The sequence below is a fragment of the Gopherus evgoodei genome, chromosome 4 (assembly GCF_007399415.2).
Source record: "Gopherus evgoodei ecotype Sinaloan lineage chromosome 4, rGopEvg1_v1.p, whole genome shotgun sequence".
NCBI lineage: Eukaryota > Metazoa > Chordata > Testudines > Testudinidae > Gopherus > Gopherus evgoodei.
Genome location: NC_044325.1, coordinates 155219951 through 155246592, shown reverse-complemented (window position 1 = coordinate 155246592; position 26642 = coordinate 155219951). Strand labels below are relative to the sequence as shown.

The window sequence follows — 26642 nt, the reverse complement described above, 5'->3', positions numbered from 1 at the left end:
AGATCAGACCTAGGTGCCCATCTAGCCCGGTATCCCGCCTGCTCACTCCTGCCCCAAATCAGACCCACAGCAGACGTACACTGGGGTCACTGAGACCAGAACCTAGGCCAGTCTCATCTTCCCAGGAACCCGGCCAGCCCCACGACCCACCTGGATTCCAGGCTCCCAGGGCGGGTCAGCCCTGCCCTGCTGCCGCTCACACCTCTCCGAGCTAGGCAGAGACCCCTGGGGATGTGTGAGATCTGAGGGAGAAGAGCAAATCATTTAGGAGACCCTGGGGCAATCAACCCTCCCTTTCAGCCCTGGGCTCCCCTCTAGAGCCCCTCCGCCTCAAGGAGTGTGCCCCCTGCTGGGGAGGCACCTCCCCCCCCCGCAAACTCTGAGCCCTACCTTGTAGAATGTGGGGCTCCTGGTCCTCCTCTTGGAGTGCAGGATTGGGGTGAAGCCTCCATGCTTCCCACAGTCCTCTGGGGGAGTCCATCTTCACCGATCTCTGTCTCATCCTCACCTGCAAACCACCCAAAATATGGGGCTGGGTTGGTGGGGGGAACCCTGCCCCCTTTCACTGTGCATCCCCACAGATGGCGGAACTGGAGGGACCCTGAACAGAATCCCCTATGCACCTCCAGGGCTATCTGGGTTGGGGGGACCCTGCACACACCCCTCCCTCATGCACCCCCAGGGCTATCTGGGTTGGGGGGACCCTGCACACACCCCTCCCCCATGCACCCCCAGGGCTGGTAGAACTGGGGGGACCCAGCATACACCCCTCCCCCCATGCAACCCAGAACTATCCAAGTTGGGGGACCCTGCACACATCCCTCACCCCAATACACCCCCAGAGTTGGCTTGGTTGGAGGGGTCCCTGCACAGACCCCCTCTTCTCATGCATCTCCCAGAGCTACCTGGGTTGGGGATCCCTGCATAGACCTCCTCTTCTCATGCACCCCCAGAACTGGCTGGGTTGGGGGGACCCTGCACACACTGCTCACCCCAATGCACTCTCAGAGCTGGCTGGGTTGGGGGCCCCTGCACAGACCCCCTCTTCTCATGCATCTCCCAGAGCTATCTGGGTTGGGGGTCCCTGCATAGACCTCCTCTTCTCATGCACCCCCAGAACTGGCTGGGTTGGGGGGACCACACACACACCGCTCACCCCAATGCACCCCCAGAATTGCTGGGTGGGAGGGACCACGCACACACCGCTCACCCCAATGCACCCCCAGAACTGGCTGGGTTGGGGGGGACTACGCACACACCGCTCACCCCAATGCACCCCCAGAATTGCTGGGTGGGAGGGACCACGCACACACCGCTCACCCCAGTGCACCCCCAGAACTGGCTGGGTTGGGGGGATCCTGCACACACCGTTCCTCCAATGCACCCCCAGAATTGCTGGGTGGGGGGGACCATGCACACACCGCTCACCCCAATGCACCCCCAGAACTGGCTGGGTTGGGGGGACCACACACACACCACTCACCCCAATGCACCCCCAGAATTGCTGGGTGGGGGGGACCACGCACACACCGCTCACCCCAATGCACCCCCAGAACTGGCTGGGTTGGGGGGGACCACGCACACACTGCTCACCCCAATGCACCCTCAGAACTGGCTGGGTTGGGGGGACCACGCACACACCGCTCACCCCAATGCACCCCCAGAACTGGACGGGTTAGGGGGACCACGCACACACCCCTGACTGCAATGCACCCCCAGGGCTGGTGGCATTGGGGCGACTCTGCTGGGCTCATCTCCCTTCCCAGATGTCCCGGACTTCGCAGCGCCAGGGATTGGGGAGCTTCATTTCTCCCTGGTGGGGGCCGATCCAGGGGGCTGGGGAACGCAGGCTCCTTTCTAACCCCCTTCCCCATCCCATCTCCGTCTGCTTCATCCGCCCCATGCAATCGCCGAGCAAACCAGTGCGCGCACCCCACAGCTCTGCAGGCTGGAGAGATGCCCCGTCCGCACGCATCGTCCTACCTGCTTGCCGGGGTCTAGGGCTGACTGGGGATGCCCCACCCCCCCCAGCTGCTGGAGGGGGGGGGGGAAGAACCGGAAGGTCCCGTTCTTATTTCATTCCCCCCGGTAGACCCGCCTGGTCCTGTCTAGGCTTCCACCGATCGGTCGTATTAAGCCTTCACTCAGCTGTAGAGAGATGGAGCGCCCGGGGCTGGCCCCAGTGCGGCGCTAGGGGGCGCTGTGCTGCAGGGAGCAGGGCTCGGTAGGGGGCGCTCTCCCCTGGCAGTCAGGGCTGGCCCCGATGCCCCAGTGCGGCACTAGGGGGCGCTGTGCTGCAGGGAGCGGCATGGGATCAGCAGGGGGCGCTCTCCCCTGGCAGTCAGGGCTGGCCCCAATGCCCCAGTGCGGCGCTAGGGGGCGCCGTGCTGCAGGGAGCAGGGCTCGGTAGGGGGCGCTCTCCCCTGGCAGTCAGGGCTGGCCCCAATGCCCCAGTGCGGCACTAGGGGGCGCAGTGCTGCAGGGAGCAGGGCTCGGTAGGGGGCGCTCTCCCCTGGCAGTCAGGGCTGGCCCCAATGCCCCAGTGCGGCGCTAGGGGGCGCCGTGCTGCAGGGAGCAGGGCTCGGTAGGGGGCGCTCTCCCCTGGCAGTCAGGGCTGGCCCCAATGCCCCAGTGCGGCACTAGGGGGCGCAGTGCTGCAGGGAGCAGGGCTCGGTAGGGGGCGCTCTCCCCTGGCAGTCAGGGCTGGCCCCGATGCCCCAGTGCGGCGCTAGGGGGCGCTGTGCTGCAGGGAGCAGGGCTCGGTAGGGGGCGCTCTCTCTTGGCGGTCAGGGCTGGCCCCAGGGCGGCTCTAGGGAGCACTGTGGGGTAAGGCTCAGTGAGGGGCGATCTCTCTTTCCAGTCAGAGCTGACTTTTACTTCTCGAAAGAAGGGCTTATTGGAAGCACGTGCTGCGAGATCTGACCCACACTTATCCCTGCCTTAGTTTTAACTCCAGGAATACCCTCGTGGACTTGAGTTTCAGCATTAACTGAATTGTTGTTCTTGGTCAGTGCGCCAGGAAGGCCAGTTTCCAATCCGGAGTTAAACTTGGGGAAGATTCGGCTTGCTCTGGGTTTACACTAGGGTCGCTGAGCTCAGAATTTGGCCCTGAAAATGCCGTCGCTCCCGATTGGATCAGAATGAAGTTTTTCTGTTGCTTTTGAAAGCCACACGCTGCTGGGAAGAATTAGCGGGCTCAGTGGATATAGCAACGTGAGTCAGATCAGCACTCTGCTTGAGAGCAGGGCCGGCGCAACCCATTACACGACCTAAGCGGTCACCTAGGGCACTGACATTTGGGGGGTGGCGACTGTAGCGGCTGGATCTTCGGCCGCCCCAGCCATCATCGGCATTTCGGGGGCGGGACCTTCCACCACCTAGAGCGCCAAAAAAGCTGGCGGTGCTCCTGCTTGGGAGGGACTATTCAGGTCAGGGTTATAGCTATCTTCGCACGATTTTGACTCAGGAGCAGATCCTGAGCTGCATGCAACTATTTAATCAGGAATTTTCCATTGTTCCCCTCCCCCTTAATGCCTCAAGCTTCTGGAGTCATGTGAAAAAACTCTGCTTGCTTTTAAAAGAGCAAAATAATTACTGTTTAGTCCATGTTGTTGGAGGAAAGCCTGAAGACACTACCCCCATCATTGCTCAACCAAGAAGGCAACTAACGAGTACAGGAGATATTATTTCATTTATGAAATCTCGTGATTTGCCAACCGAGGTGGTGATTTTTGGAGGCTTTGGTCACCATTTCTGAGCCCATGGGGCTGGTAACGTGGCAGAAATTGTGGAGTAATGTTAGTCCCTGGCTAGTCCCACCATAGTGAATGAGGGCGGCAGAATTTTGTTTTGGTGCCAACGCCAGGCAGAGGTGGAAACTAGTGAGTTAGAGCAGAGGTGGGTGGGCAGGGACTGGGACCCAGGACTCCTGGGTTCTGTTCTCAGCTCCGAGAGGAGAGTAGGGTCAAGGCAGGGGCTGGGAGTGAATGCTCTTTGAGACGAATGGGGGCTGGGACAGGGGAACTGGACTACAATTCCCATAAGCCCCTTTCCTCCTACATCCCAGCTTTAATTCAATGGCAAACTGCCATGAGGTCTTGCGAGGAATTTTCCCCTCCCTACCCCTGAGCCTCCATGGTGGTTGTAGTCCAGTTTTCACCTCTTTGCTTTCCAGGTATCACGGGGAAGGGGAAAGACTACAAATCCCATGAGGCCGTGCGCGGCAGCGCCGCCATGTTAGTTGTAGTCCAGGAGGGCATGAGGACCACATGTCCTGTGAGGCCTTGCGAGGAATGAACCTGGCTGCATTACAATGGCAGCTGTAATTTAAAAATCTCCCACTTCCCCTAAAGAACAAAAGTGCTGCTTTTCGGGGGGGAGGGGGGTCAAAAACTACATTCCCCATGAGGTATTGCGCATCCTCCCCCTCACGCCTCCATAGCACTTGTAGTCCAAACATGTCCCCTTTCTCTTAAAAATCAATGGGACTCCGGCGGCTGAGGAACTACATTTCCCATGAGTCGTTGCTGTGTGCCGCCATGACACTTGTAGTACAAACATGCCCTCCTCCCCGGACATAAATGGGCTCAGTGGAGTGGGGAACTATATCTCCCATGAGGCAGCGCGAGGGCCCACCCACCACCTCACCCCCTGCGCTGCCATGACACTTTTGGTCCAAACCCTCTTTTCCCTCATAGGAAAACACCAGGGCTCAGAGGCAGTAAAATAAACTACATCTCCCATGAGGCAGCGCGAGAGCCCAGCCTCCCTGCGCCGCCATGACAGTTGTAGTCCAAACATTCCCCCCTTCCCCATAGACATGAACGCGCCTCAGCGGAGAGGGTGGAGAACTACATCTCCCATGAGGCGTTGCGCGGGCCCGGCTTCCCTGCGCCGCCATGACTCTAGTAGTCCAAACACTCCAGCCCTCCCATTCAGAACGAACGCGGCCTGGTGGCCGGGGAACTACGACTCCCATGAGGCAGCGCGCGGGCCTGGGCTGGCTCCGGGCCGCCATGATGGGTTTTGTGTGTTTGCGGGGCTGAGAGGGGGAGGGGAGGGGAGGGGAGGGGGATGAGCCAGGCTGCAGGAGGGGGCAGCAGCAGCAGCCGAAGCAGCAGAAGAGCAGCAGCCTTGGGGCCCAGCCCCCCCCTCCCAGGAGCTGCACCCCTCCCCCGCTCTGCATTTTTAGGGGGGGCTGGGACAGCCCCTCCCCCCCGCACGAGCCAGCCCGAGTGGGGGGAGGGGGAAACGAGGAAGGCAGCTTAGGCCCCGCCCCCATATGTGTGTAGGGGGCTTGGGGCAGCGCAGGACCCCCCAGGCTAGATCCCTAAATTTGGGGGGGCAGTCAGGGGCCTGAGCTCCCCCTCCTCAATTGGGGGGAGCCCACAGACTCCACCGAGGGCGAGAGGCAGGATAGGAAGGGGGAAAGCCCCCCCTAAAAAGGGAGGGGAACCCCCTTATTGGTGGGGGCCAGCAGCTTGAGCAGCTGGGGGCGGGTCTGAGCCCTGTTGGGGGAGCTGCTCCCTAAGTGGGGGGGAGGGGGCCTGCTCTTTTTTGGGGTGAGGGGTTGCAAAGAGGGGGCCCTGCTTATTGCGGGGGCGGCTTGGAAAGAGAGGGGGGCGGCTGAGCCTTACTTGGGGAGGTTGGAAAGGGGGGAGACCCTGATTCCTGTTGGGGGGTTGGAAGGAGTGGGGGGACCTGGTTCCTCTTTGGGAGGGGTTGGGCAGCTCAGATCGCCCCCAAAAGCCCAGAAGGTGCTGAGGATTTGGGGGTGCCCCCCTGGGGGGTCCGGAGAGAGGGGGCTCACTTGGCATCGTCTCCCCTTCTTCCTCCAAGGACAAGAGAGCCGTGAAGGGTAAAGGGGGTGGGGGTCAGGTTGGGGCGGGGGTCAGGCTGAGGCGAGGGGGGTGCCCCACTTTGCACCTCAGAGGCCGCCTTCGAGCCCCCCCAACTCCCCCGCCCCCGCCCCCGCCGTAGGGCCGAAGGAAACAAAAGTCTGGGCTGGTTGCAGTTTCTTCCCCCCGCACCCCACACCACCACCCCCCCATGGAAGAGCCCGTGAGCCACGGCGGATCCCACGCAGCCCCATGGCTACCCAGCAGGTAAGCGGCTCCCCCTCCCCTCGCAGGTCGCTGTGGGGCCCCCCACCCCAAAACCCCCCAGAGCCACCCCAGGGCTGGGTGGGTCGGTGCCTGCGAAGGGGCCAGGCCGCCGGGGCCAGCCGGGATTCCTGGTAAGTTTCTTTGCCTCCGCTGAGATCGGGCTGGTTTCTCCGGCGCCCCCCCGGGCCCGGCTGCCTTTCGGGGGGCTCCCCGGGGCTGGGGGGAGGAAGGGGCAGGCTGGTTTCGGGAGCTGCCCCACCGCAGGCCCGGCAGGGAGCAGAGCCCTGCAAGCATTGGGGGGCGGGGGCTGGAGATCGGAGCCGGGGCGGGGGCTGGGGCAATTGGGGGGGCCCCCTTAGATCGCTGAGCATGAGGGGTCCGGGGAGCCCCTCCCCCTCTGCCAGCCCCTTCCTTGTGGCAGGATTTATCCCCCTTGCGGTTTGCATTGGGGGGGCTGCGCACAGACGGGGGGGGGCGTCTCTGGGCGATCTCCGGGGGCAGCGGCGGGGGGGGGGGCGACCCAGGAACCAAACTTTCCCTGCGCGATTTCCCGGGGAAGCAATAGCCGGTGGGACGCGCTGGGCCGTGTCCGGCTCAGCCTGGCTCGTGTGTCACCCCCGCCAGGGGGCTGGGGGGGGGCTGGCCCCGGTCCCCCCCGCCCAGCCCCCCCGCCGGGCCAGGCGCGGGCCCGGGCCGCAGGATGCCGGGCCAGGTAGGTGGGGGGGGACCCTGCCGGTGCCCCTCACTCCCGATCTGCAGCCCTTCCCCCCCAGCTCTGCCCCCCCCAACCCTGCCGGTGCCCCTCACCCCCGACCTGCAGCCCCTGCGCCCCAGCCCTGCCCCCTCCGCTCTGCCCCCCCCAACCCTGCCGGTGCCCCTCACTCCCGACCCGCAGCCCCTGCGCCCCCCAGCTCTGCCCCCCCCCAGCCCTGCCGGTGCCCCTCACTCCCGACCTGCAGCCCCTGCCCCCCGCCAGCTCTGCCCCCCCCGGCCCTGCCGGTGCCCCTCACCCCCGACCTGCAGCCCCTGCGCCCCAGCCCTGCCCCCTCCGCTCTGCCCCCCCCAACCCTGCCGGTGCCCCTCACTCCCGACCCGCAGCCCCTGCGCCCCCCAGCTCTGCCCCCCCCCCAGCCCTGCCGGTGCCCCTCACTCCCGACCTGCAGCCCCTGCCCCCCGCCAGCTCTGCCCCCCCCGGCCCTGCCGGTGCCCCTCACTCCCGACATGCAGCCCCTGCGCCCCCCCAGCTCTGCCCCCCCCCAGCCCTGCCGGTGCCCCTCACTCCCGACCTGCAGCCCCTGCCCCCCGCCAGCTCTGCCCCCCCCGGCCCTGCCGGTGCCCCTCACTCCCGACCTGCAGCCCCTGCGCCCCCCCAGCTCTGCCCCCCCCAACCCTGCCGGTGCCCCTCACTCCCGACCTGCAGCCCCTGCCAGCCCAGCTCTGCCCCCCCAGCTCTGCCCCCCCAACCCTGCCGGTGCCCCTCACTCCCGACCTCCAGCCCCTGCGCCCCAGCTCTGCCCCCCCCAGCTCTGCCGGTGCCCCTCACTCCCGACCCGCAGCCCCTGCCAGCCCAGCGCTGCCTCCCCCCCCAGCTCTGCCGGTGCCCCTCACTCCCGACCCACAGCCCCTGCCAGCCCAGCGCTGCCTCCCCCCCCAGCTCTGCCACTGCCCCTCACTCCCGACCCGCAGCCCCTGCCAGCCCAGCCCTGCCCCCCCAGCTCTGCCAGTGCCCCTCACTCCCGACCCGCAGCCCCTGCCAGCCCAGCAGTCCCCCCCTGCATCTCTGCCGGTGCCCCTCACTCTGGACCTGTAGCCCCCTGGTAGCCCAGCCCTGGGCCCTTCCCCACCCCTGCTCCACTGATAACAATTTCCTTATTCTAGTTTCTTTGCTGATCACAGTAGAATGGGGGGCAGGGTTGGGGCTGTGGAGGGAAGCTGACAGTGGGGGTGGGGTTAAGGGGCATTGGGGGGATCTGGGGGGGGTCCTGACAGGCCCAGAGGAGCTGGGGCCGGCCGAGGGGCGCATAGCCGCTGGGGTGTCTTGCTCTGGTCCGTCTGCCCAGGAACTCTGAATTTCAGTAGCTGCTTTCCAGCTGGGGGTCAGTGGTTAGGGCAGGGGGGCTGGGAGCCCGGACTCCTGGGTTCTCTCCCTGTCGCTGGGAGCGGGGAAGGCTCTAGTGGGTTAGAGATGGGGGGTTGGAAGCCAGGACTCCTGGGTTCTCTCCCTGTCGCTGGGAGCGGGGAAGGCTCTAGTGGGTTAGAGATGGGGGGTTGGAAGCCAGGACTCCTGGGTTCTCTCCCTGTCGCTGGGAGCGGGGAAGGCTCTAGTGGGTTAGAGATGGGGGGCTGGGAGCCCGGACTCCTGGGTTCTCTCCCTGTCGCTGGGAGCGGGGAAGGCTCTAGTGGGTTAGAGATGGGGGGCTGGGAGCCCGGACTCCTGGGTTCTCTCCCTGTCGCTGGGAGCGGGGAAGGCTCTAGTGGGTTAGAGATGGGGGGCTGGGAGCCCGGACTCCTGGGTTCTCTCCCTGTCGCTGGGAGCGGGGAAGGCTCTAGTGGGTTAGAGATGGGGGGTTGGAAGCCCGGACTCCTGGGTTCTCTGCCTGTCGCTGGGAGCGGGGAAGGCTCTAGTGGGTTAGAGATGGGGGGTTGGAAGCCAGGACTCCTGGGTTCTCTCCCTGTCGCTGGGAGCGGGGAAGGCTCTAGTGGATTAGAGATGGGGGGCTGGGAGCCCGGACTCCTGGGTTCTCTCCCTGTCGCTGGGAGCGGGGAAGGCTCTAGTGGGTTAGAGATGGGGGGCTGGGAGCCCGGACTCCTGGGTTCTCTCCCTGTCGCTGGGAGCGGGGAAGGCTCTAGTGGGTTAGAGATGGGGGGCTGGGAGCCCGGACTCCTGGGTTCTCTGCCTGTCGCTGGGAGCGGGGAAGGCTCTAGTGGGTTAGAGATGGGGGGTTGGAAGCCAGGACTCCTGGGTTCTCTCCCTGTCGCTGGGAGCGGGGAAGGCTCTAGTGGGTTAGAGATGGGGGGCTGGGAGCCCGGACTCCTGGGTTCTCTCCCTGTCGCTGGGAGCGGGGAAGGCTCTAGTGGATTAGAGATGGGGGGTTGGAAGCCAGGACTCCTGGGTTCTCTCCCTGTCGCTGGGAGCGGGCAAGGCTCTAGTGGGTTAGAGATGGGGGGTTGGAAGCCAGGACTCCTGGGTTCTCTCCCTGTCGCTGGGAGCGGGGAAGGCTCTAGTGGGTTAGGGCAGGGGGGCTGGGAGCCCGGACTCCTGGGTTCTCTGCCTGTCGCTGGGAGCGGGGAAGGCTCTAGTGGGTTAGAGATGGGGGGTTGGAAGCCAGGACTCCTGGGTTCTCTCCCTGTCGCTGGGAGCGGGGAAGGCTCTAGTGGATTAGAGATGGGGGGCTGGGAGCCCGGACTCCTGGGTTCTCTCCCTGTCGCTGGGAGCGGGGAAGGCTCTAGTGGGTTAGAGATGGGGGGGCTGGGAGCCCGGACTCCTGGGTTCTCTCCCTGTCGCTGGGAGCGGGGAAGGCTCTAGTGGGTTAGAGATGGGGGGGCTGGGAGCCAGGACTCCTGGGTTCTCTCCCTGTCGCTGGGAGCGGGGAAGGCTCTAGTGGATTAGAGATGGGGGGCTGGGAGCCCGGACTCCTGGGTTCTCTCCCTGTCGCTGGGAGCGGGGAAGGCTCTAGTGGGTTAGAGATGGGGGGCTGGGAGCCAGGACTCCTGGGTTCTCTCCCTGTCGCTGGGAGCGGGGAAGGCTCTAGTGGGTTAGAGATGGGGGGGCTGGGAGCCCGGACTCCTGGGTTCTCTCCCTGTCGCTGGGAGCGGGGAAGGCTCTAGTGGGTTAGAGATGGGGGGCTGGGAGCCAGGACTCCTGGGTTCTCTCCCTGTCGCTGGGAGCGGGGAAGGCTCTAGTGGGTTAGAGATGGGGGGGCTGGGAGCCCGGACTCCTGGGTTCTCTCCCTGTCGCTGGGAGCGGGGAAGGCTCTAGTGGGTTAGAGATGGGGGGCTGGGAGCCCGGACTCCTGGGTTCTCTGCCTGTCGCTGGGAGCGGGGAAGGCTCTAGTGGGTTAGAGATGGGGGGTTGGAAGCCAGGACTCCTGGGTTCTCTCCCTGTCGCTGGGAGCGGGGAAGGCTCTAGTGGGTTAGAGATGGGGGGGCTGGGAGCCCGGACTCCTGGGTTCTCTCCCTGTCGCTGGGAGCGGGGAAGGCTCTAGTGGGTTAGAGATGGGGGGGCTGGGAGCCAGGACTCCTGGGTTCTCTCCCTGTCGCTGGGAGCGGGGAAGGCTCTAGTGGGTTAGAGATGGGGGGCTGGGAGCCAGGACTCCTGGGTTCTCTCCCTGTCGCTGGGAGCGGGGAAGGCTCTAGTGGGTTAGAGATGGGGGGCTGGGAGCCAGGACTCCTGGGTTCTCTCCCTGTCGCTGGGAGCGGGGAAGGCTCTAGTGGGTTAGAGATGGGGGGGCTGGGAGCCCGGACTCCTGGGTTCTCTCCCTGTCGCTGGGAGCGGGGAAGGCTCTAGTGGGTTAGAGATGGGGGGCTGGGAGCCAGGACTCCTGGGTTCTCTCCCTGTCGCTGGGAGCGGGGAAGGCTCTAGTGGGTTAGAGATGGGGGGTTGGAAGCCAGGACTCCTGGGTTCTCTCCCTGTCGCTGGGAGCGGGGAAGGCTCTAGTGGGTTAGAGATGGGGGGCTGGGAGCCCGGACTCCTGGGTTCTCTCCCTGTCGCTGGGAGCGGGGAAGGCTCTAGTGGGTTAGAGATGGGGGGTTGGAAGCCAGGACTCCTGGGTTCTCTCCCTGTCGCTGGGAGCGGGGAAGGCTCTAGTGGGTTAGAGATGGGGGGCTGGGAGCCCGGACTCCTGGGTTCTCTCCCTGTCGCTGGGAGCGGGGAAGGCTCTAGTGGATTAGAGATGGGGGGTTGGAAGCCAGGACTCCTGGGTTCTCTCCCTGTCGCTGGGAGCGGGGAAGGCTCTAGTGGGTTAGAGATGGGGGGTTGGAAGCCAGGACTCCTGGGTTCTCTCCCTGTCGCTGGGAGCGGGGAAGGCTCTAGTGGATTAGAGATGGGGGGCTGGGAGCCCGGACTCCTGGGTTCTCTCCCTGTCGCTGGGAGCGGGGAAGGCTCTAGTGGGTTAGAGATGGGGGGCTGGGAGCCAGGACTCCTGGGTTCTTTCCCTGTCGCTGGGAGCGGGGAAGGCTCTAGTGGATTAGAGATGGGGGGTTGGAAGCCAGGACTCCTGGGTTCTCTCCCTGTCGCTGGGAGCGGGGAAGGCTCTAGTGGGTTAGAGATGGGGGGTTGGAAGCCAGGACTCCTGGGTTCTCTCCCTGTCGCTGGGAGCGGGCAAGGCTCTAGTGGATTAGAGATGGGGGGTTGGAAGCCAGGACTCCTGGGTTCTCTCCCTGTCGCTGGGAGCGGGGAAGGCTCTAGTGGGTTAGAGATGGGGGGGCTGGGAGCCCGGACTCCTGGGTTCTCTCCCTGTCGCTGGGAGCGGGGAAGGCTCTAGTGGGTTAGAGATGGGGGGCTGGGAGCCCGGACTCCTGGGTTCTCTCCCTGTCGCTGGGAGCGGGCAAGGCTCTAGTGGATTAGAGATGGGGGGTTGGAAGCCAGGACTCCTGGGTTCTCTCCCTGTCGCTGGGAGCGGGGAAGGCTCTAGTGGGTTAGAGATGGGGGGCTGGGAGCCCGGACTCCTGAGTTCTCTCCCTGTCGCTGGGAGCGGGGAAGGCTCTAGTGGATTAGAGATGGGGGGCTGGGAGCCCGGACTCCTGGGTTCTCTCCCTGTCGCTGGGAGCGGGGAAGGCTCTAGTGGGTTAGAGATGGGGGGTTGGAAGCCAGGACTCCTGGGTTCTCTCCCTGTCGCTGGGAGCGGGGAAGGCTCTAGTGGGTTAGAGATGGGGGGTTGGAAGCCAGGACTCCTGGGTTCTCTCCCTGTCGCTGGGAGCGGGCAAGGCTCTAGTGGATTAGAGATGGGGGGTTGGAAGCCAGGACTCCTGGATTCTGTCCTGGCTCTGCCCAGACCCCGCCCCCCCATGTTCCCAGGCAAGTTCCTGAATTTTTCTGGGCCTCAGTTTCCCCGTCTGTGTTAAAGGCAGGATTATCCCTCTTCCCCATGTCTGCTTAGACTGGGAGCTGGTGGGGGCAGGGTGTGTTTCTCACCAGGGGTCTGTGTAGCGCCTGGCGCGATGGGGTCCTGATCTTGGTCCCCTTGTGCCCCTCACAAGATCTCCTTGAAATTGGGTTTGGTCTGGGACCACAGAGGAACCATTAATAATGCCGGTGGCTTGTCTGCCATCAGTAGGTTTCAGAATCGACACCCATCTCTGCTCGGAGCTCTTGTCTTGGGCTCTCTGCAGCCTCTGGTGTGCCCTGCTGCACATCGCGTGGTAGGACCGGCCAGGCCTTCGCCTAATGTCTAGGGGGTATCGGGTGGGGGCCCTGGCTGCTGTGGTGACCTGTGGAACTCCCTCACGCCGATGAAACGTGTGACTGTCAGACCCAGTGCTGGAGGGATGGGAGACCGGCTTGGATGGGCCTGTTGTAGGTGACTGGGTGACAGAGGGATCCTGTAGGGTCGCTGCGCGGCTGTTCCCCAGCTGCCCCACCCCAGAGGCAGCTGCATCTTAGGGGTACGAGCTGGAGTCTTTAACTGTAGAGGTGTTTGGCCAGGGGAGATCCCGTGAGCTCCCAGCCCTTCACCTTTTGCAGCCTGGGATGTTGTAGGAGGGAAGTGGGGTCTAGTGATTAGACTAGGAGGAGTGAGGCCCCACTCTCATCCCAGAGCTTGGGGAAGAGCCCAGGACTCCTGGTTCCCAGCACCCCCCCTGCTCTAACCACTGGACGTCACTCCCCTCCCACTAGAAGGGGAGGGCTGGGAACCAGGACTCCTGGGTTCTATCCCAGCTCTGGGAGGGTTGGGACTTGGGGGCGCCAGAATGGGGTGCTGGGAGCCAGGACTCCATCGCTTCCTGTGGGACATTGTGCCGGGCTCTGTTCCTCAGTTTCCCCTCCCCGGGTGCTCCGTGGGGAGTGTTTTGGGGCGTTCTGCGATCCTGTGGCTCCCCCTGACCCCCGGCGTCTCCCTGCCCCCCAGCCTGCAGAGTAGCTGAAGCGGGAGGTAGCCAATGTCGTCCAGCAAAGGGGCGGGGGCTGGATCTCGCCGGCGCCGGACGCGCTGTCGTAAGTGCAAGGCCTGCCAGCGGACGGAGTGCGGCGAGTGCCACTTCTGCAAGGACATGAAGAAATTCGGGGGCCCGGGACGCATGAAGCAGTCCTGCCTCCTGAGGCAATGCACGGCGGTGAGCTGCGGGGTGGGGGGGCGGGGGGGCCCTGGCTCACCAGCCCCTGGGGCCCGTCCCAGAGCAGGGGGGGCCCTGGCTCACCAGCCCCTGGGGCCCATCCCAGAGCAGGAGGGGCCCCGGGTCACCAGCCCCTGGGGCCCATCCCAGAGCCAGGGGGCCCCGGAGAACCAGCCTGCACAGCCTGCCCCAGAGGTGGCTGCATCACCGTGCTGTGGGAAGGATCCCTGATAACCAGCCCCTGGAGCCCATCGCAGAGCTGGGGGCCCCGGATAACCAGCCCCTGGAGCCCATCACCAAGCCGGGGGGCCCCAGATAACCAGCCTGCACAGCCCGCCCCAGAGGTGGCTGCATCACCGTGCTGTGGAGGGATCCCTGATAACCAGCCCCTGGAGTCCATTGCAGAGCTGGGGGCCCCGGATAACCAGCCCCTGGAGCCCATCACCAAGCCGGGGGGCCCCGGGTAACCAGCCTGCACAGCCCGCCCCAGAGGTGGCTGCATCACCGTGCTGTGGAGGGATCCCCATATAACCAGCCCCTGCGCCCCACCCCAGAGGCAGCCGCATGTCAGGGCAGGGTGCCCCAGGGGTCCCTGAGCTGTCTCGCGGGCCCCCCGGTGGCAGGGCCGGCTGCTCAGCTGGCCCTGGCGCCTCTCCTTGCCGCCTGCAGCCTGTCCTGCCTCACACGGCTGTGTGCTTGCTCTGCGGTGAGGCCGGGAAGGAGGACACGGTGGAGGGGGAGGAGGAAAAGTTCAACCTGTCGCTCATGGAGTGCTCCATCTGCAACGAGATCGTCCATCCCGCCTGCCTCAAGGTGAGCGCCCTGCCCGGGCCAGCGGCCCCCTCTGGACGTGGGAGGGGCTGGGAGCCAGGACTCCTGGCTTCTCTCCAGGCTCTGTGAGGGGAATGGGGCTGGTGGGTCAGAGTGGGGGGGATGGGAGCCAGGACTCTTGGGTTCTCTCTTCAGCTCTGGGAGGGGAGTAGGGTCTTGGGGTTAGAGCAGGGGGCGCTGGGAGCCAGGACTCCTGGGTTCTCTCCAGGCTCTGTGAGGGGAATGGGGCTGGTGGGTCAGAGTAGGGGGGGATGGGAGCCAGGACTCTTGGGTTCTCTCTTCAGCTCTGGGAGGGGAGTAGGGTCTTGGGGTTAGAGCAGGGGGCAGTGGGAGCCAGGACTCCTGGGTTCTCTCCCTGGTTCTGCCCAAGACTCCCTGGGTAACCTTGGACAAGTCACTGCCCGGCTCCATGCCTCAGTTTCCCCGGCAGGGAAGTGGGGAGAATGCTGTCTGCTGTTGACGTGGTGGGGGAGGGCGTTCATGACCCCCCTCGACGGTGAGGGGCTGAGTCGAGGCCGGGATGGGTGGCTTAATGTCTGCCTGTCCGTCCACCCAGATGGGGAAGGCGGAAGCTGTGATTAACAATGAGATTCCCAACTGCTGGGAGTGCCCCAAATGCAAACGAGAAGGGAAATCCAACAAGGTACGTACCCACCCAGCCCCCGGGGGGCTGGCTGGCTCGGGGGGTGTGGGGGGGCTGGGAATGAGACCTGGGCCTTTCCCCTCCACGGGGCACTGGATGGGACCCAGGGCGGGGGGGCTGGAGATGGGACCCAGGGTCTTTCCCCTCCAGGGGATGCTGGATGGGCCTTGGGGCGGGGGGGACGGGGACTGGAGATGGGACCCGGGGCCTTTCCCCTCTAGGGCTCCTGTGGGTGGGGCAGGGGGCGAGGGGCCGTGCCGGGGGAGGGGCACCCACCCGTTCTCGCCCCCAGGACTCGAGCGGCGACGGGGCCGGGAAGCGCCGGGCGGACAACGGCGAGGACGGGGTGCGGTGGAAGCTGACGGACGAACTGGCCCAGCACAAGAAGAAGCTGCTGCCGGCCCTGCCCCCCGCCGAAGAGCCCCCCGCCAGCGCCCACAAGCGCAAGAAGGAGAAGGAACTGCCGCCCCCCGACACGGGGCCCAAGAAGAAGGTCAGAGACCCCACTTCTCGGAACTGGGGAGAGAACCCCGGTGTCCTGGCTCCCAGGGCCCCCCCCCGCTCTAACCACTAGACTCCACCCCCTCCCAGAGCCGGGCTAGAACCCAGGAGTCCTGGCTCCCAGGCCCCCCCCGCTCTAACCACTAGACCCCACTCCCCTCCCAGAGCCAGGCTAGAACCCAGGAGTCCTGGCCCCCAGCCTCCCCTGCTCTAACCACTAGACCCCACCCCCTCCCAGAGCCGGGCTAGAACCCAGGAGTCCTGGCCCCCAGCCCCCCCCCGCTCTAACCACTAGACCCCACCCCCTCCCAGAGCCGGGCTGGAACCCAGGAGTCCTGGCTCTGTTTAACTGTGTCTTTCTCTGACTGTCTTTTGCAGTTGAAAGGTGGGCGGGAAAAACACTTGAAGAAGGTGAGTGGCTCTGATCTTCCAGCTGCCCCATTCTGTGCCCAGGAGGAGGGGAGGCCAGCGCCCTCCAGAGGGGAAAGGCCCCGGGTCCTGGTCCCCACTTCTCCTCCCCTCCCTGAGCCTGCCAGGCCCCCGGCCTGGGGGTGGGTCAGACCCAGCGCCCCTCAGAGGGGAAAGGCCCCGGGTCCTGGTCCCCGCTTCTCCTCCCCTCCCTGAGCCTGCCAGGCTCCCGGCCTGGGGGTGGGTCAGACCCAGCGCCCCTCAGAGGGGAAAGGCCCAGGTCCTGGTCCCCACTTCTCCTCCCCTCCCTGAGCCAGCCAGGCCCCCGGCCTGGGGGTGGGTCAGACCCAGCGCCCCTCAGAGGGGAAAGGCCCCAGGTCCTGGTCCCCACTTCTCCTCCCCTCCCTGAGCCAGCCAGGCCCCCGGCCTGGGAGTGGGTCAGACCCAGCGCCCCTCAGAGGGGAAAGGCCCAGGTCCTGGTCCCCACTTCTCCTCCCCTCCCTGAGCCAGCCAGGCCCCCGGCCTGGGGGTGGGTCAGACCCAGCGCCCCTCAGAGGGGAAAGGCCCCAGGTCCTGGTCCCCACTTCTCCTCCCCTCCCTGAGCCTGCCAGGCCCCCGGCCTGGGGGTGGGTCAGACCCAGCGCCCCTCAGAGGGGAAAGGCCCCAGGTCCTGGTCCCCACTTCTCCTCCCCTCCCTGAGCCTGCCAGGCCCCCGGCCTGGGGGTGGGTCAGACCCAGCGCCCCTCAGGGGAAAGGCTCCAGGCCCTGGTTTCTTTTCCATCCCTGATATTGACGTATCTGCCAATTATCCCTGGAGTCGCAGCTCGGGCTAGTCGGTGGCGGGCTCTCTGGGCATGCGTTGGGATGGGGTGGGGGTGGGGCTGCCCAGCGTTGGGGGTGTCCCGTGGGTCTCCCCTGAGGGGCACAGTCCTGCTGGCCTCCCTGCTGAGACCTGCCCTGCTCGCTGCCCCCACAGGCCTCCGAGCAGCCGTCGGAGGGGAACAAGGTGCAGCCGCTGCCGAGCTGGGGCCGTGTGGGGAGCGGCGACTTGGAGGTGAAAGGGTCCATCTCCCACTCGACCATCCACCTGAGCCAGATTGGCCCCAGCGACCTGGAGGTGAGAGCAGACCGGAGCCCCCCCCGGGGGCTGGATCGGAGCCGGCGCCCCCTAGAGGGGAGAGGCCGCATGTCCCATTTCCCTGCCCCACCGAGCCAGCCAATCCCCTGCCCTGTGGTTGGATGGGAGCCAGCGCCCCCTGGAGAGGAAAGGCCCCATGTCCCGTTCCCCACCCCCCTGAGCCAGCCAGTCTCCTGACCTGGGGCCGGATGGGAGCCAGCGCCCCCTGCAGGGGAGAGGCCCTGTATCCCATTCCCTGCCCCCTGAGCCAGCCAGTCTCCTGACCTGGGGCCGGATGGGAGCCAGCGCCCCCTGCAGGGGAGAGGCCCTGTATCCCATTCCCTGCCCCCTGAGCCAGCCAGTCCCCTGCCCTGTGGTTGGATGGGAGCCAGCGCCCCCTGCAGGGGAGAAGCCCCATGTCCCATTCCCTGCCCCCTGAGCCAGCCAGTCTCCTGACCTGGGGCCGGATGGGAGCCAGCGCCCCCTGCAGGGGAGAGGCCCCATGTCCCATTCCCTGCCCCCTGAGCCAGCCAGTCCCCTGCCCTGGGGCTGGATCCAAGCCGGTGCCCTCTAGAGAGGAGAGGCCCCATGTTCCATTCCCCACCCTGTGAGCCAGCCAGTCCCTGCCCTGGGGCCGGATCCGAGCCGGCGCACCCTGGAGGGGAGGAGTCTGTTTTCCATAATCCCCCTTTCCGCCCCCCCCCCCAGCAAACCAAGGCACCTCAGGGACCGCTGGAGCCTTCTGCCCAGTCGGACAAGTCTCACCAGCGGGAGAAGCTGGAGCGCTTCAAGCAGATGTGCCAGATGTTGGAGCGGGTGAAGAACAGCAGCAGCTCCAGCTCCAGCTCCGACTCAGACTCGGACACAGACTCGCGGGGCTCAGAGGGCTCCAGTGGGGGTGGGGGCTCCAGCCAGGCGGCCTCGCCTGCCTCCCGGGCCCAGCGCCTGGCCGCCCTCGGCTTCAGCGCCAGCGAGGAGGAGGATGAGGAGGAGGAGGAGGAAGGCCGCAACGGGGGCTCGGAGGCGGCCCGCAACGGCAAGCAGCCCAAGGGGCCACGGGCGAACTGTCAGGAGAAGGAGAACCACCACCGAGCCTCCAGCAGGGGGAGTGAGCGAGCCAAGCAGCAGGCTGGGGGCCGGAAGGGGGGCCGGCCGGCCGGGCAGACGGGCCTGCACATGGTGGCCCGGACTCAGTTCCTCCAGTGGCCCCTGGTGCCCTCACCCCCCAAGCCCCTGCTGCAGTTGGAGCGGCACGTGGTGCGCCCGCCCCCAGACAGCCCCGAGCCGGACTCGCTGCCCCTGGACAGCGGCTCGGACCACGTCATGCAGCGTGACATCTGGCTGGCCGTCTTCCAGCACCTCAGCTACCGTGAGCTCTGCGTCTGCATGCGGGTGTGTCGGACCTGGAGCCGATGGTAAGCGTGGGCGGGTGCAGTGCCACGCTGGGCGGGAGGACACCAAGGAGCTGCAATCCCCCCAGGCCCCTGTAGGGGGCGCTGTGGTGCTGGGAAGGGTGTTGAAGTACCTCACTACGCCACTAGGGGGCAGGATGGAGGCTGGCAAGCTGTAGGAACCCTGTGCACCACTAGGGGGTGTTGGGCAACATGCAGGTCCCAAGTGCACCACTAGGGGGAGCGTGTGGGGGGCTGAGCAGGAGACGCTCTCCCCTGGCAGCTGAGGCTGCCCCTGATGCCTGAGGGCAGCACTAGGGGGCGCCATGTTTGAGTGGCTGTTTTCCCGAGCCCTAACCGGAGTCTGGTGTGGGGCTATCAGGGTTTGCGGCCTGGGGGGGATAAGACTGGGGAAGGAGAGTGTCACTGAGGGCAGGGGGAGGAGTGTGGGGCTGTGGGGGGGTCCCTGGACACAGGGTGTAGAAGTCCCATGGGACAGCAGGTCTTGGGAGGGTGGGTTGGGGGGCTGTGGGTCCCATGGGGCAGAAGGTAGGGGTCTCATGGGCAAGGTGTGGGCTATTGGTCCCTGGGGGCAGAGGTGGGGCTGCAGGTCCCATGGGCGGGACATGGGGCCCTAGGTGCCGGGGGGGGCTGTGGGTCCCTGGGGGGCAGGAGTAGGGCTGCAGGTCCCATGGGCGAGATGTGGGGCAGTAGGTGCCGGGTGGTGGGGTTGAGTGTCCCTGGGGGGCAGGGGTGGGGCTGCAGGTCCCATGGGTCAGATGTGGGGCGGTAGGTGATGGGGGGGCTGTGGGTCCCGTGGGGCGGTAGGTGATGGGGGGGCTGTGGGTCCCTGGGGCGGTAGGTGATGAGGGGGGCTGTGGGTCCCTGGGGCACTGCAGGCTGCAGAGGGTGCAATGGTCTCTCTGGCCACACGGGGGAGCTGCAGGGTCTCGCTTTGCTGCCCTGGAGCAAGGGGGGGGGCCGGGTTACTGTACCGTATTGACTGTATTAGTGTACTGGCTGGAAACCGGTGCCTTTACCGTATTGATTGTATTAGAGATGGTGACTCCTGTTGCCCTCACCGTATTGCCCATATGAGTGCGGCCCTGCTTGAGTCCTGGGATGCTTGTCCAATGCTTGCAGCTGAGTGGTGGCCAAGACATGGAAAGTCCCGGCAAAATACTAACGGACCTTTATTAACGGCAGTAATTGGAAGAGTGACGTATTTCAGAGACATTGTCTGGGACAAGTATTATGTGATGCCGGCTGATCTATCTTTTTGATAACCAGACATCTTGCTGCACCTATATTACAGTCATTAATGCAGGGGGTGCTGGGGGGCTGAGAGGGACCCCCGGGGGGGCCCACAGCCAGGGTTCCTGGCTGACAGAATTAGGGGTTGACAATATCGCAGATCACGTAGGGCCTTATATACCAGCATAGTGGGGAAAAGCTGGTAACCTTACTGTATTGATCATATTAGAGGAGGCCTTAGCTGGTGCTATTACCGTATTGATTGTATTTAAGGAGGTAGGGCTGGTGCTATTTCCGTTACTGAATTAATATAATTTTATCGGATTCAGAGGAGGCGAAGGCGGCGGCTGGCTGGTGCTGTTACCGTACTGATTGTATTAGTCCTCTGGGTGGAAGCTGTGCTAGATGGGATGACTGCTGGAACTTTTACCGTGTTGATCATAGCAGGGCATAGGTGGGATGCTGGTACTGCTACCGTACTGACTGTAGTAGTGGTGCTCTCTAAGTTTCTCCACCCCACCCCACCCCACAGGTGCTGTGATAAGCGCCTCTGGACTCACATCGACCTGAGCCGCCGGAAATCGATCACCCCGTCTATGCTGAGCGGCATCATCCGTCGGCAGCCGGCCAGCCTCGACCTCAGCTGGACCAACATCTCCAAGAAGCAGCTCATGTGGCTCATCAATAGGCTACAGGGTAGGGGGCGCTGCTGGGAGCCAAGACTCCTGGGTTCTTTGCCCAGCTCCGGGAGGGGAGTGGGGCCTGGTGGGGAAATGGGAGCCGAGTGCTCCTGGGTTCTCTCCCTGATGCGGCACCTCTCTGCTGCAGGCCTGCGGGAGCTGGTCCTGACAGGCTGCTCGTGGTGCTCCGTCTCAGCGCTGAGCACCGCCAGCTTCCCTTCGCTGCGGCTGCTCGACCTGCGCTGGATCGAGGACGTCAAGGACTCGCACCTCCGGGAGCTGCTGCTGCCACCCACGGACAGCAAGCCAGGTAGGTGCTAGGAGGTGCCGTGCCCCAGTGCGGTGTGCCACAGAGTTCAGGCATTCGTGAGGGCGCTGTTCCTCAGTGTGGCACCAAGGGGCGCCATGCTGCAGGGAGCCGACCTGTCCCTGCTCCCCCAGGTCAGACCGAGAGCCGGGGCCGGCTGCAGAACGTCTCCGAGCTGCGTCTGTCGGGGCTGGACATCACCGACTCCTCGCTGCGCCTCGTCGTCCGCCACACGCCCCAGCTCGCCAAGCTGGACCTGAGCCACTGCAACCACGTGGGTGACCAGGCCGTCAACCTGCTGACCGCTGCTAACTCGCCCCTCCGCGACAGCCTCGCCGAGATCAACCTCTCCGGTGAGCACCGGGGCCTCACGCCCGGCCCGCAGCCACTGCCAGCCCAGCCCTGCCGGCGCCTCTCCCTCCCAAGCTGCAGCCCATGCCAGCCCAGCTCTGCCCCCCCTTCCCCCAGCTCTGGCGGGGGCGCTCACTCCCGACCTGCAGCCACTGCCAGCCCAGCCTGGGCTCATCCCCACCCCAGCCCTGCCAGGGCCCCTCACACCTGGCCCGCAGCCCCTGCCAGCCCAGCCCTGCCGGCGCCTCTCACTCCCAGCCTGCAGCCCATGCCAGCCCAGCTCTGCCCCCCCTTCCCCCAGCTCTGGCGGGGGCGCTCAGTCCCGACCTGCAGCCACTGCCAGCCCAGCTCTGCCCCCACCCCCTGCTCTGCCGGTGCCGCTTACGCCCCACATGCAGCCCCTGCTAGCCCAGCCCTGCTGGCGCCTCTCCCTCCCAAGCTGCAGCCCATGCCAGCCCAGCTCTGCCCCCCCTTCCCCCAGCTCTGGCGGGGGCGCTCAATCCCGACCTGCAGCCACTGCCAGCCCAGTCTGGGCTCATCCCCACCCCAGCCCTGCCAGGGCCCCTCATGCCTGGCCCGCAGCCCCTGCCAGCCCAGCCCTGCCAGGGCCCCTCACGCCCGACCCACAGCCCCTGCCCCCCCCAGCCCTGCTGTTGCTTCTCACTCCTGACCCGCAGCCCCTGCTAGTCCAGCTCTGCCCCCCAGCAGCTCTGCCGGTGCCCCTCACTCCTGACCTGCAACCCCCTGCCAGCCCATCCCAGAACTGTCTGACGGACACACGTACTATTGCGGAGTTATTTGGATCTGGCGCCCCCTGGAAGGCAGGGCCCCAGGTCTCATTCCCCACCTGCCCTGTGACCGCATGGGAGCCGGCGCCCCCTAGAGGGCAAGGCCCTGGGTCTCATTCCCCACCTGCCCTGTGACTGGATGGGAGCCGGCGCCCCCTAAAGGGCAAGGCCTCGGGTCTCATTCCCCACCCCCCCTTCCCCACAGGGTGTAACCGCCTGACGGACCAGTGTCTGCCTCTCTTCCGACGCTGCCCGCGCCTCTCCCGCATCGATCTGCGCTCCTGCCGCCACGTCACCCCCGAGGGCTGCGCCCGCTTCTGCGAGGACTCGGGGACCCCGGCCCCCCCACCTGCTGGGCCGCCCTTCCGCTGCCCCGAGGAGAAATTGCTGATCAAAGACAGCTAATAGCCGGGCGGGGCCAGGCTGCGCCACAGACTTGAAGAGACTTTTCACTAAAGCCATGCACTGAATCATGGGGGGGCCGGGAGCCTTCTGGGGCTGGGGGGCGCAAGCGGGGAACTGGGGACGGAACCCGCTCCCCACCCATCTCTGATTTGGGAGGGGATCCCATTTGGGGTTGTCTGGGGCGGGGGCTGATTGGAGTTGGTGCTGCCCCCTAGGTGGGTGGAAGCAAGGATGCTGGGCAGGGGAGAACGCACTGGTACTGGTGGGCACATCTCCTCCCCCTTTAAACCCAACTCTCCCCCCCCAGCTTCTCAGCGTGCTGCCTTTGGAATTGGTTGTATCCGTTGCCATGTGTGTGGCTACTGGATCTGGCCCCCTCCTGCCACCGCCCCCCTTCTGTGGGGGGCTCTAGCACTGATGGTTTAGCCCCACACATTCACACTCCCTGAGGGGCACTCCTGCCCCATGCGCCGCCCCCCTTGGATCGACCAGCTTTAAATAACCACTTGCGGGGGCAGCGTCTGGATTTCCTCCCGGGGCAGGGGGCCCTCCTAATGCCCCTCCCCCTTCAGCTGCGGGCGGGGGGGGCTCAGATCCCCCTCCCCGGGCCCCAAAACTTGTACCTCCTTTTTCGAAACGGTTACACTTCCCCCTGGCTCCTCCCACTCGGGGGAAGGGAGCGGGGCTTTGCGCGGCAGGGCAGCGGTTTTACCTGTGGATTGGGGAGGGGTTGGGGGGCACCGTGGTCCATGACCCAAGGAGAGGGGTATCTGGCCCTTTGGTGTGTGGGGTGTGGTGGGACGGCCTGGCAGTGGGGAGACCCCCAGTCCCAGATTTGGGCAGCTGGGGGAGGGGGCCGGTGGCATCCTCTCTCCATGGGGCGGCTGTTGTCCGGCTGTTGGGGGGCAGCCGTCCTGCTGTGCATCTGGGAGGTTGGGGGGCAGGGCGGGGCAGGCGACCTTCCTTTTGATACTTGAAACACCCCGCCCCCCCCCCGGCTAACGCATTACTTGAATCGTAGCTGTAGGTTCTGCCGCCGGAGGCGAAAGATGCAAAGGAAAAGGTATTTCCTTCCCCTCCCCCGTTTTTGTTTCTGTTCAGTGTTTAAAGGCCAAGGAAATGTCGGGAGGTTGTCCCCCCAACTCCCTGGGGCACCCTCTCCCGGGGGCGACAATCTGTTGGTGCTGGGGGGCAGTGTAGGTCTGGTGGTGGGGGATCCCCCTGCCTGATGGGGATGTCTGTGGGGCTTGACGGGGGACCCTTAAGGCTGGATCTGTTTTGGGGTGCGTTCCACCCCCCAATCTGGGACGCTGGCTGTAAAGGGTTAGAGGAATAGGAATCGGGGGAGGGTTCCCACATAGCTTCACCCCCACATCAGTAACTCCCCGTTCCTGTCCAGTTCTCCCTGTTCCCTTGAGCGACACACACTCCATGCGGACTCCTGGCGGGGCCGGGGCTTGGCTAACCCTTCCTCCCTCTGCAGGATCGGGGGCGGGGGTCCCCGGTTCCAGCCTGGCTCTGCGTCGGGTAGTTTGAAGCGGATGTTTTTATGGAAAATGCCTCAGGTTTAAAAGTAAGTTTAATTATTGGAGAGAAAATCCCAGCAGACACGTTGGGCTAACGCTGCTGCTACGGGGTGGGGCAGAGGGGGGAGTATTGGGAAGGTCAGTCGGGCATAGCTGAGAGACGTACGGGTCCCATAGACTGATGGGCAGAGCCTAGAGAGAGAGAGAGAGACAGATGGACGCAGCGATCCCATGGACGGATGGACGCAGTGATCCCATAGTTGGATCCCACAGACATGCAGTGATCCCAGGGACGGATCCCACAGACACGTGGCAGTCCCTCAGAGAGATCCCCCAGACAGACCCATGGACGGATCCCACAGACACGCAGTGATCCCATGGACAGATCCCACAGACACGTGGCAGTCCCTCAGAGAGATCCCCCAGACACCCATGGACGGATCCCACAGACATGCAGTGATCCCATGGACGGATCCCACAGACACGTGGCAGTCCCTCAGAGAGATCCCCCAGACACCCATGGACGGATCCCACAGACATGCAGTGATCCCATGGATGTATCCCAGAGACACATGGCAGTCCCTCAGAGAGATCTTCCAGACAGACGGACACGCGGTGGTCCCGTAGACAGACAGACAGACACCCTACAGATAGATTCCCTTCGAACCAAGCCAGATTTCCCCAGCGAGTGGGCCGGCCCCTACCCAGAGACACAAACCTGTCCCCTGCGCAGCCCTGATCACACCCAGGTTCCTCTTAGGGTAACCCAGACGCCCACCGATCACCCCCAAGCCCCTCTCCCCCGTGTCCCCTGGGAGCCACCCCAAAGACGAGTCTCTCCCCTCGCTGTGCTGGGAATCGCATCCGCCGTGTGAGCTGCAGCCACTAGACGGCGACATCGTTCTCACGTTTCCTGGTACCCCCCCCCCCGGCCCCAGTTTCCCAACCCCAGCCAAGGACCAAAGTTTTCCCTTCCCCCACCCTCCCTGGGTTTCAGAAATAACCAGTCTCTCCCCTCGTCCCCCCCCAGTTCTCCTTTGGGCCAGCCCCTCTGCGGCCCCGCCAGCCGCTCCCAGCAGGGGCGGACTGGAAAACCCGACGCCGGGCCTGACTTCAGGGGCTCTGCATTGTACTATGCTGTTTGCGATAAAAAAAAAAAATCAAAAAAAGAAATTGTGGTTTTGGTCTTAAGCCTGTTTATATATTTTCCCCCCTTCCATTTTCTTCCAAAAAAATGCAAAATAAAATTGTTGGGTTTTTTTATTATTTTATTTTAATTTTTTTTGTTTTTTTTCCTTGACGTTGCTGGGAAAAATGTTTTTTTATATCATTTCGGGTTTTTTGTTTTCTACTTTTTTGGTTTAGCTTGGTTCTTGGGTGGGGGAGGGGCAGCGGGGGGGTGCTTGCAGGTGCCACATGGACCCCAGCCAAGATCGAAGCTGCTTTTGGGCTGGGCACTGGGCACTGCAGGGCCCCCGCTGGGGCTGGTCCCTGCCCTGAGGAACTCTCAGCCCCGCTAGGCAAAATCCAACTTGTTACAAGGACAGTCCCTTAGTAATTACAGTTTCTCTTTAATCTAACAGACATCCCCGAAGGTACCCATCCCTCCACCCCGCCCCAAAGGTACCTATCCAGTCCTGGGTCTGGCCATCCCTTCCTCCTGGGACATGCCCACCGAGCCTTGTGTGTATCCCTCCATCCGTCTGTCCATCCTTTCCTTTAGATACCCGCCCATCTGTCACTGTATCTACCCACCCAACCAACCTTTGGCTATGTACCCAACCACCCCCATAGATTCCCATTTATCCACCCACCCCTGTGTGTATCTATTAGGGCTGTCGATTAATCACAGTCAGCTCGTGATTAACTCAAAAAAATTAATTGGCATTAAAAAATTAATTGAGATTAATCACAGTTTTAATGGCACTGTTAATAGAATACCAATTGAAATGTATTACATACTTTTAGATCCTTTTTCTACATTTTCAAATTATTGATTTCAATTACAACACAGAATTCAAAGTGTACAGGGCTCACTTTATATTATTTTTATTACAAATATTTGAACTTTAAAAAGATAAATTGTATTTTTCAGTTCACCTCCTACAAGTACTGTAGCGCCATCTCTGTATTGTGAAAGTGCAACTTATAAATGTAGATTTTTTGTTGTTCCGTAACTGCATTCAAAAACAAAACAAGGTAAAACTTTAGCGCCTACAAGTCCACTCAGTCCTACTTCTTGTTCAGCCAGTCGCTCAGACAAACAAGTTTGTTAACATTTGCAGGAGATAGTGCTGCCCACTTCTTGTTTACAATGTCATCAGAAAGTGAGATCTGGTGTTCGTGTGGCACTTCTGTAGCCAGCATTCGTATGCCCCTTCATACGTCGGCCACCATTCCAGAGGACATGCTTCCATGCTGATGACGCTTGTTAAAAAGAGTGTGTTAATTAAATTGGTAACTGAACTCCTTGGGGGAAGAATTGTATGTCTCCAGCTCTATTTGACCCACTTTCTACCATATATTTTATGTATAGCCGTGTCAGATGATGACCCAGCTAATGTTCATTTTAAGAACACTTTCGCGGCAGATTTGACAATGCAAAGAAGGCACCAATGTGAGATTTCTAAAGATACTTACAGCACTCAACGCAAGGTTTAAGAATCTGAAGAGCCTTCTAAAATCTGAGAGGGAGGAGGTGTGGCACATGCTTTCAGAAGTCTTAAAAGAACAACACTCTGATGAAACTACAGAACCCGAACCATCAAAAAAGAAAATCAACCTTCTGCTGGTGGCATCTGACTCAGATGATGAAAATGAACATGCGTCGGTCTGCTTTGCTTTGGATTGTTATCGAGCAGAACCCGTCATCAGCATGGACGCACGTCCTCGGGAAGGGTGGTTGAAGCATGAAGGGACCTATGAATCTTCAGTGCATCTGACATGTAAATATCTTGCAACGCCGGCTACAACAGGGCCATGCGAATGCCTGTTCTCACTTTCAGGTGACATTGTAAACAAGAAGCAGGCAGCATTATCGCCTGCAAATTGTAACCACCCTTGT

General features: G+C 63.5%; 2 protein-coding genes across 3 annotated transcripts in view; one reads left to right on the top strand and one right to left on the bottom strand.

The window, feature by feature from the left end:
• The window catches only part of LOC115651329 (zinc finger protein 629-like), a 30967-nt gene extending 29090 nt beyond the window's left edge, over positions 1-1877 (bottom strand). The window contains exons 1-3 of the mRNA XM_030562260.1: positions 1704-1877; positions 391-508; positions 151-242 (exon numbers count right to left, since the gene is read on the bottom strand). Of these exons, the coding sequence (XP_030418120.1) occupies positions 151-242; positions 391-508; positions 1704-1874 (381 nt within the window). The 5' untranslated portion in view covers positions 1875-1877. The remainder of the gene's footprint in view (positions 1-150; positions 243-390; positions 509-1703) is intronic.
• A 3708-nt stretch (positions 1878-5585) lies between these two features.
• On the top strand, positions 5586-24855 carry FBXL19 (F-box and leucine rich repeat protein 19). 2 transcript variants are annotated; one of them, XM_030562015.1, is made up of 12 exons: positions 5586-6104; positions 13172-13376; positions 14046-14189; positions 14764-14850; positions 15143-15343; positions 15730-15762; positions 16736-16876; positions 17585-18291; positions 20054-20217; positions 20350-20511; positions 20643-20861; positions 21853-24855. In XM_030562015.1, the coding sequence occupies exons 2-12, from the start codon at positions 13203-13205 to the stop codon at positions 22050-22052; spliced, it is 2232 nt and encodes a 743-aa protein (XP_030417875.1). In that variant the 5' UTR covers positions 5586-6104; positions 13172-13202; the 3' UTR covers positions 22053-24855. The 2 variants fall into 2 exon arrangements, with proteins under 2 accessions (XP_030417875.1, XP_030417876.1); XM_030562016.1 differs by lacking the exon at positions 5586-6104 and adding an exon at positions 6770-6816.
• Positions 24856-26642: the final 1787 nt, after the last annotated feature.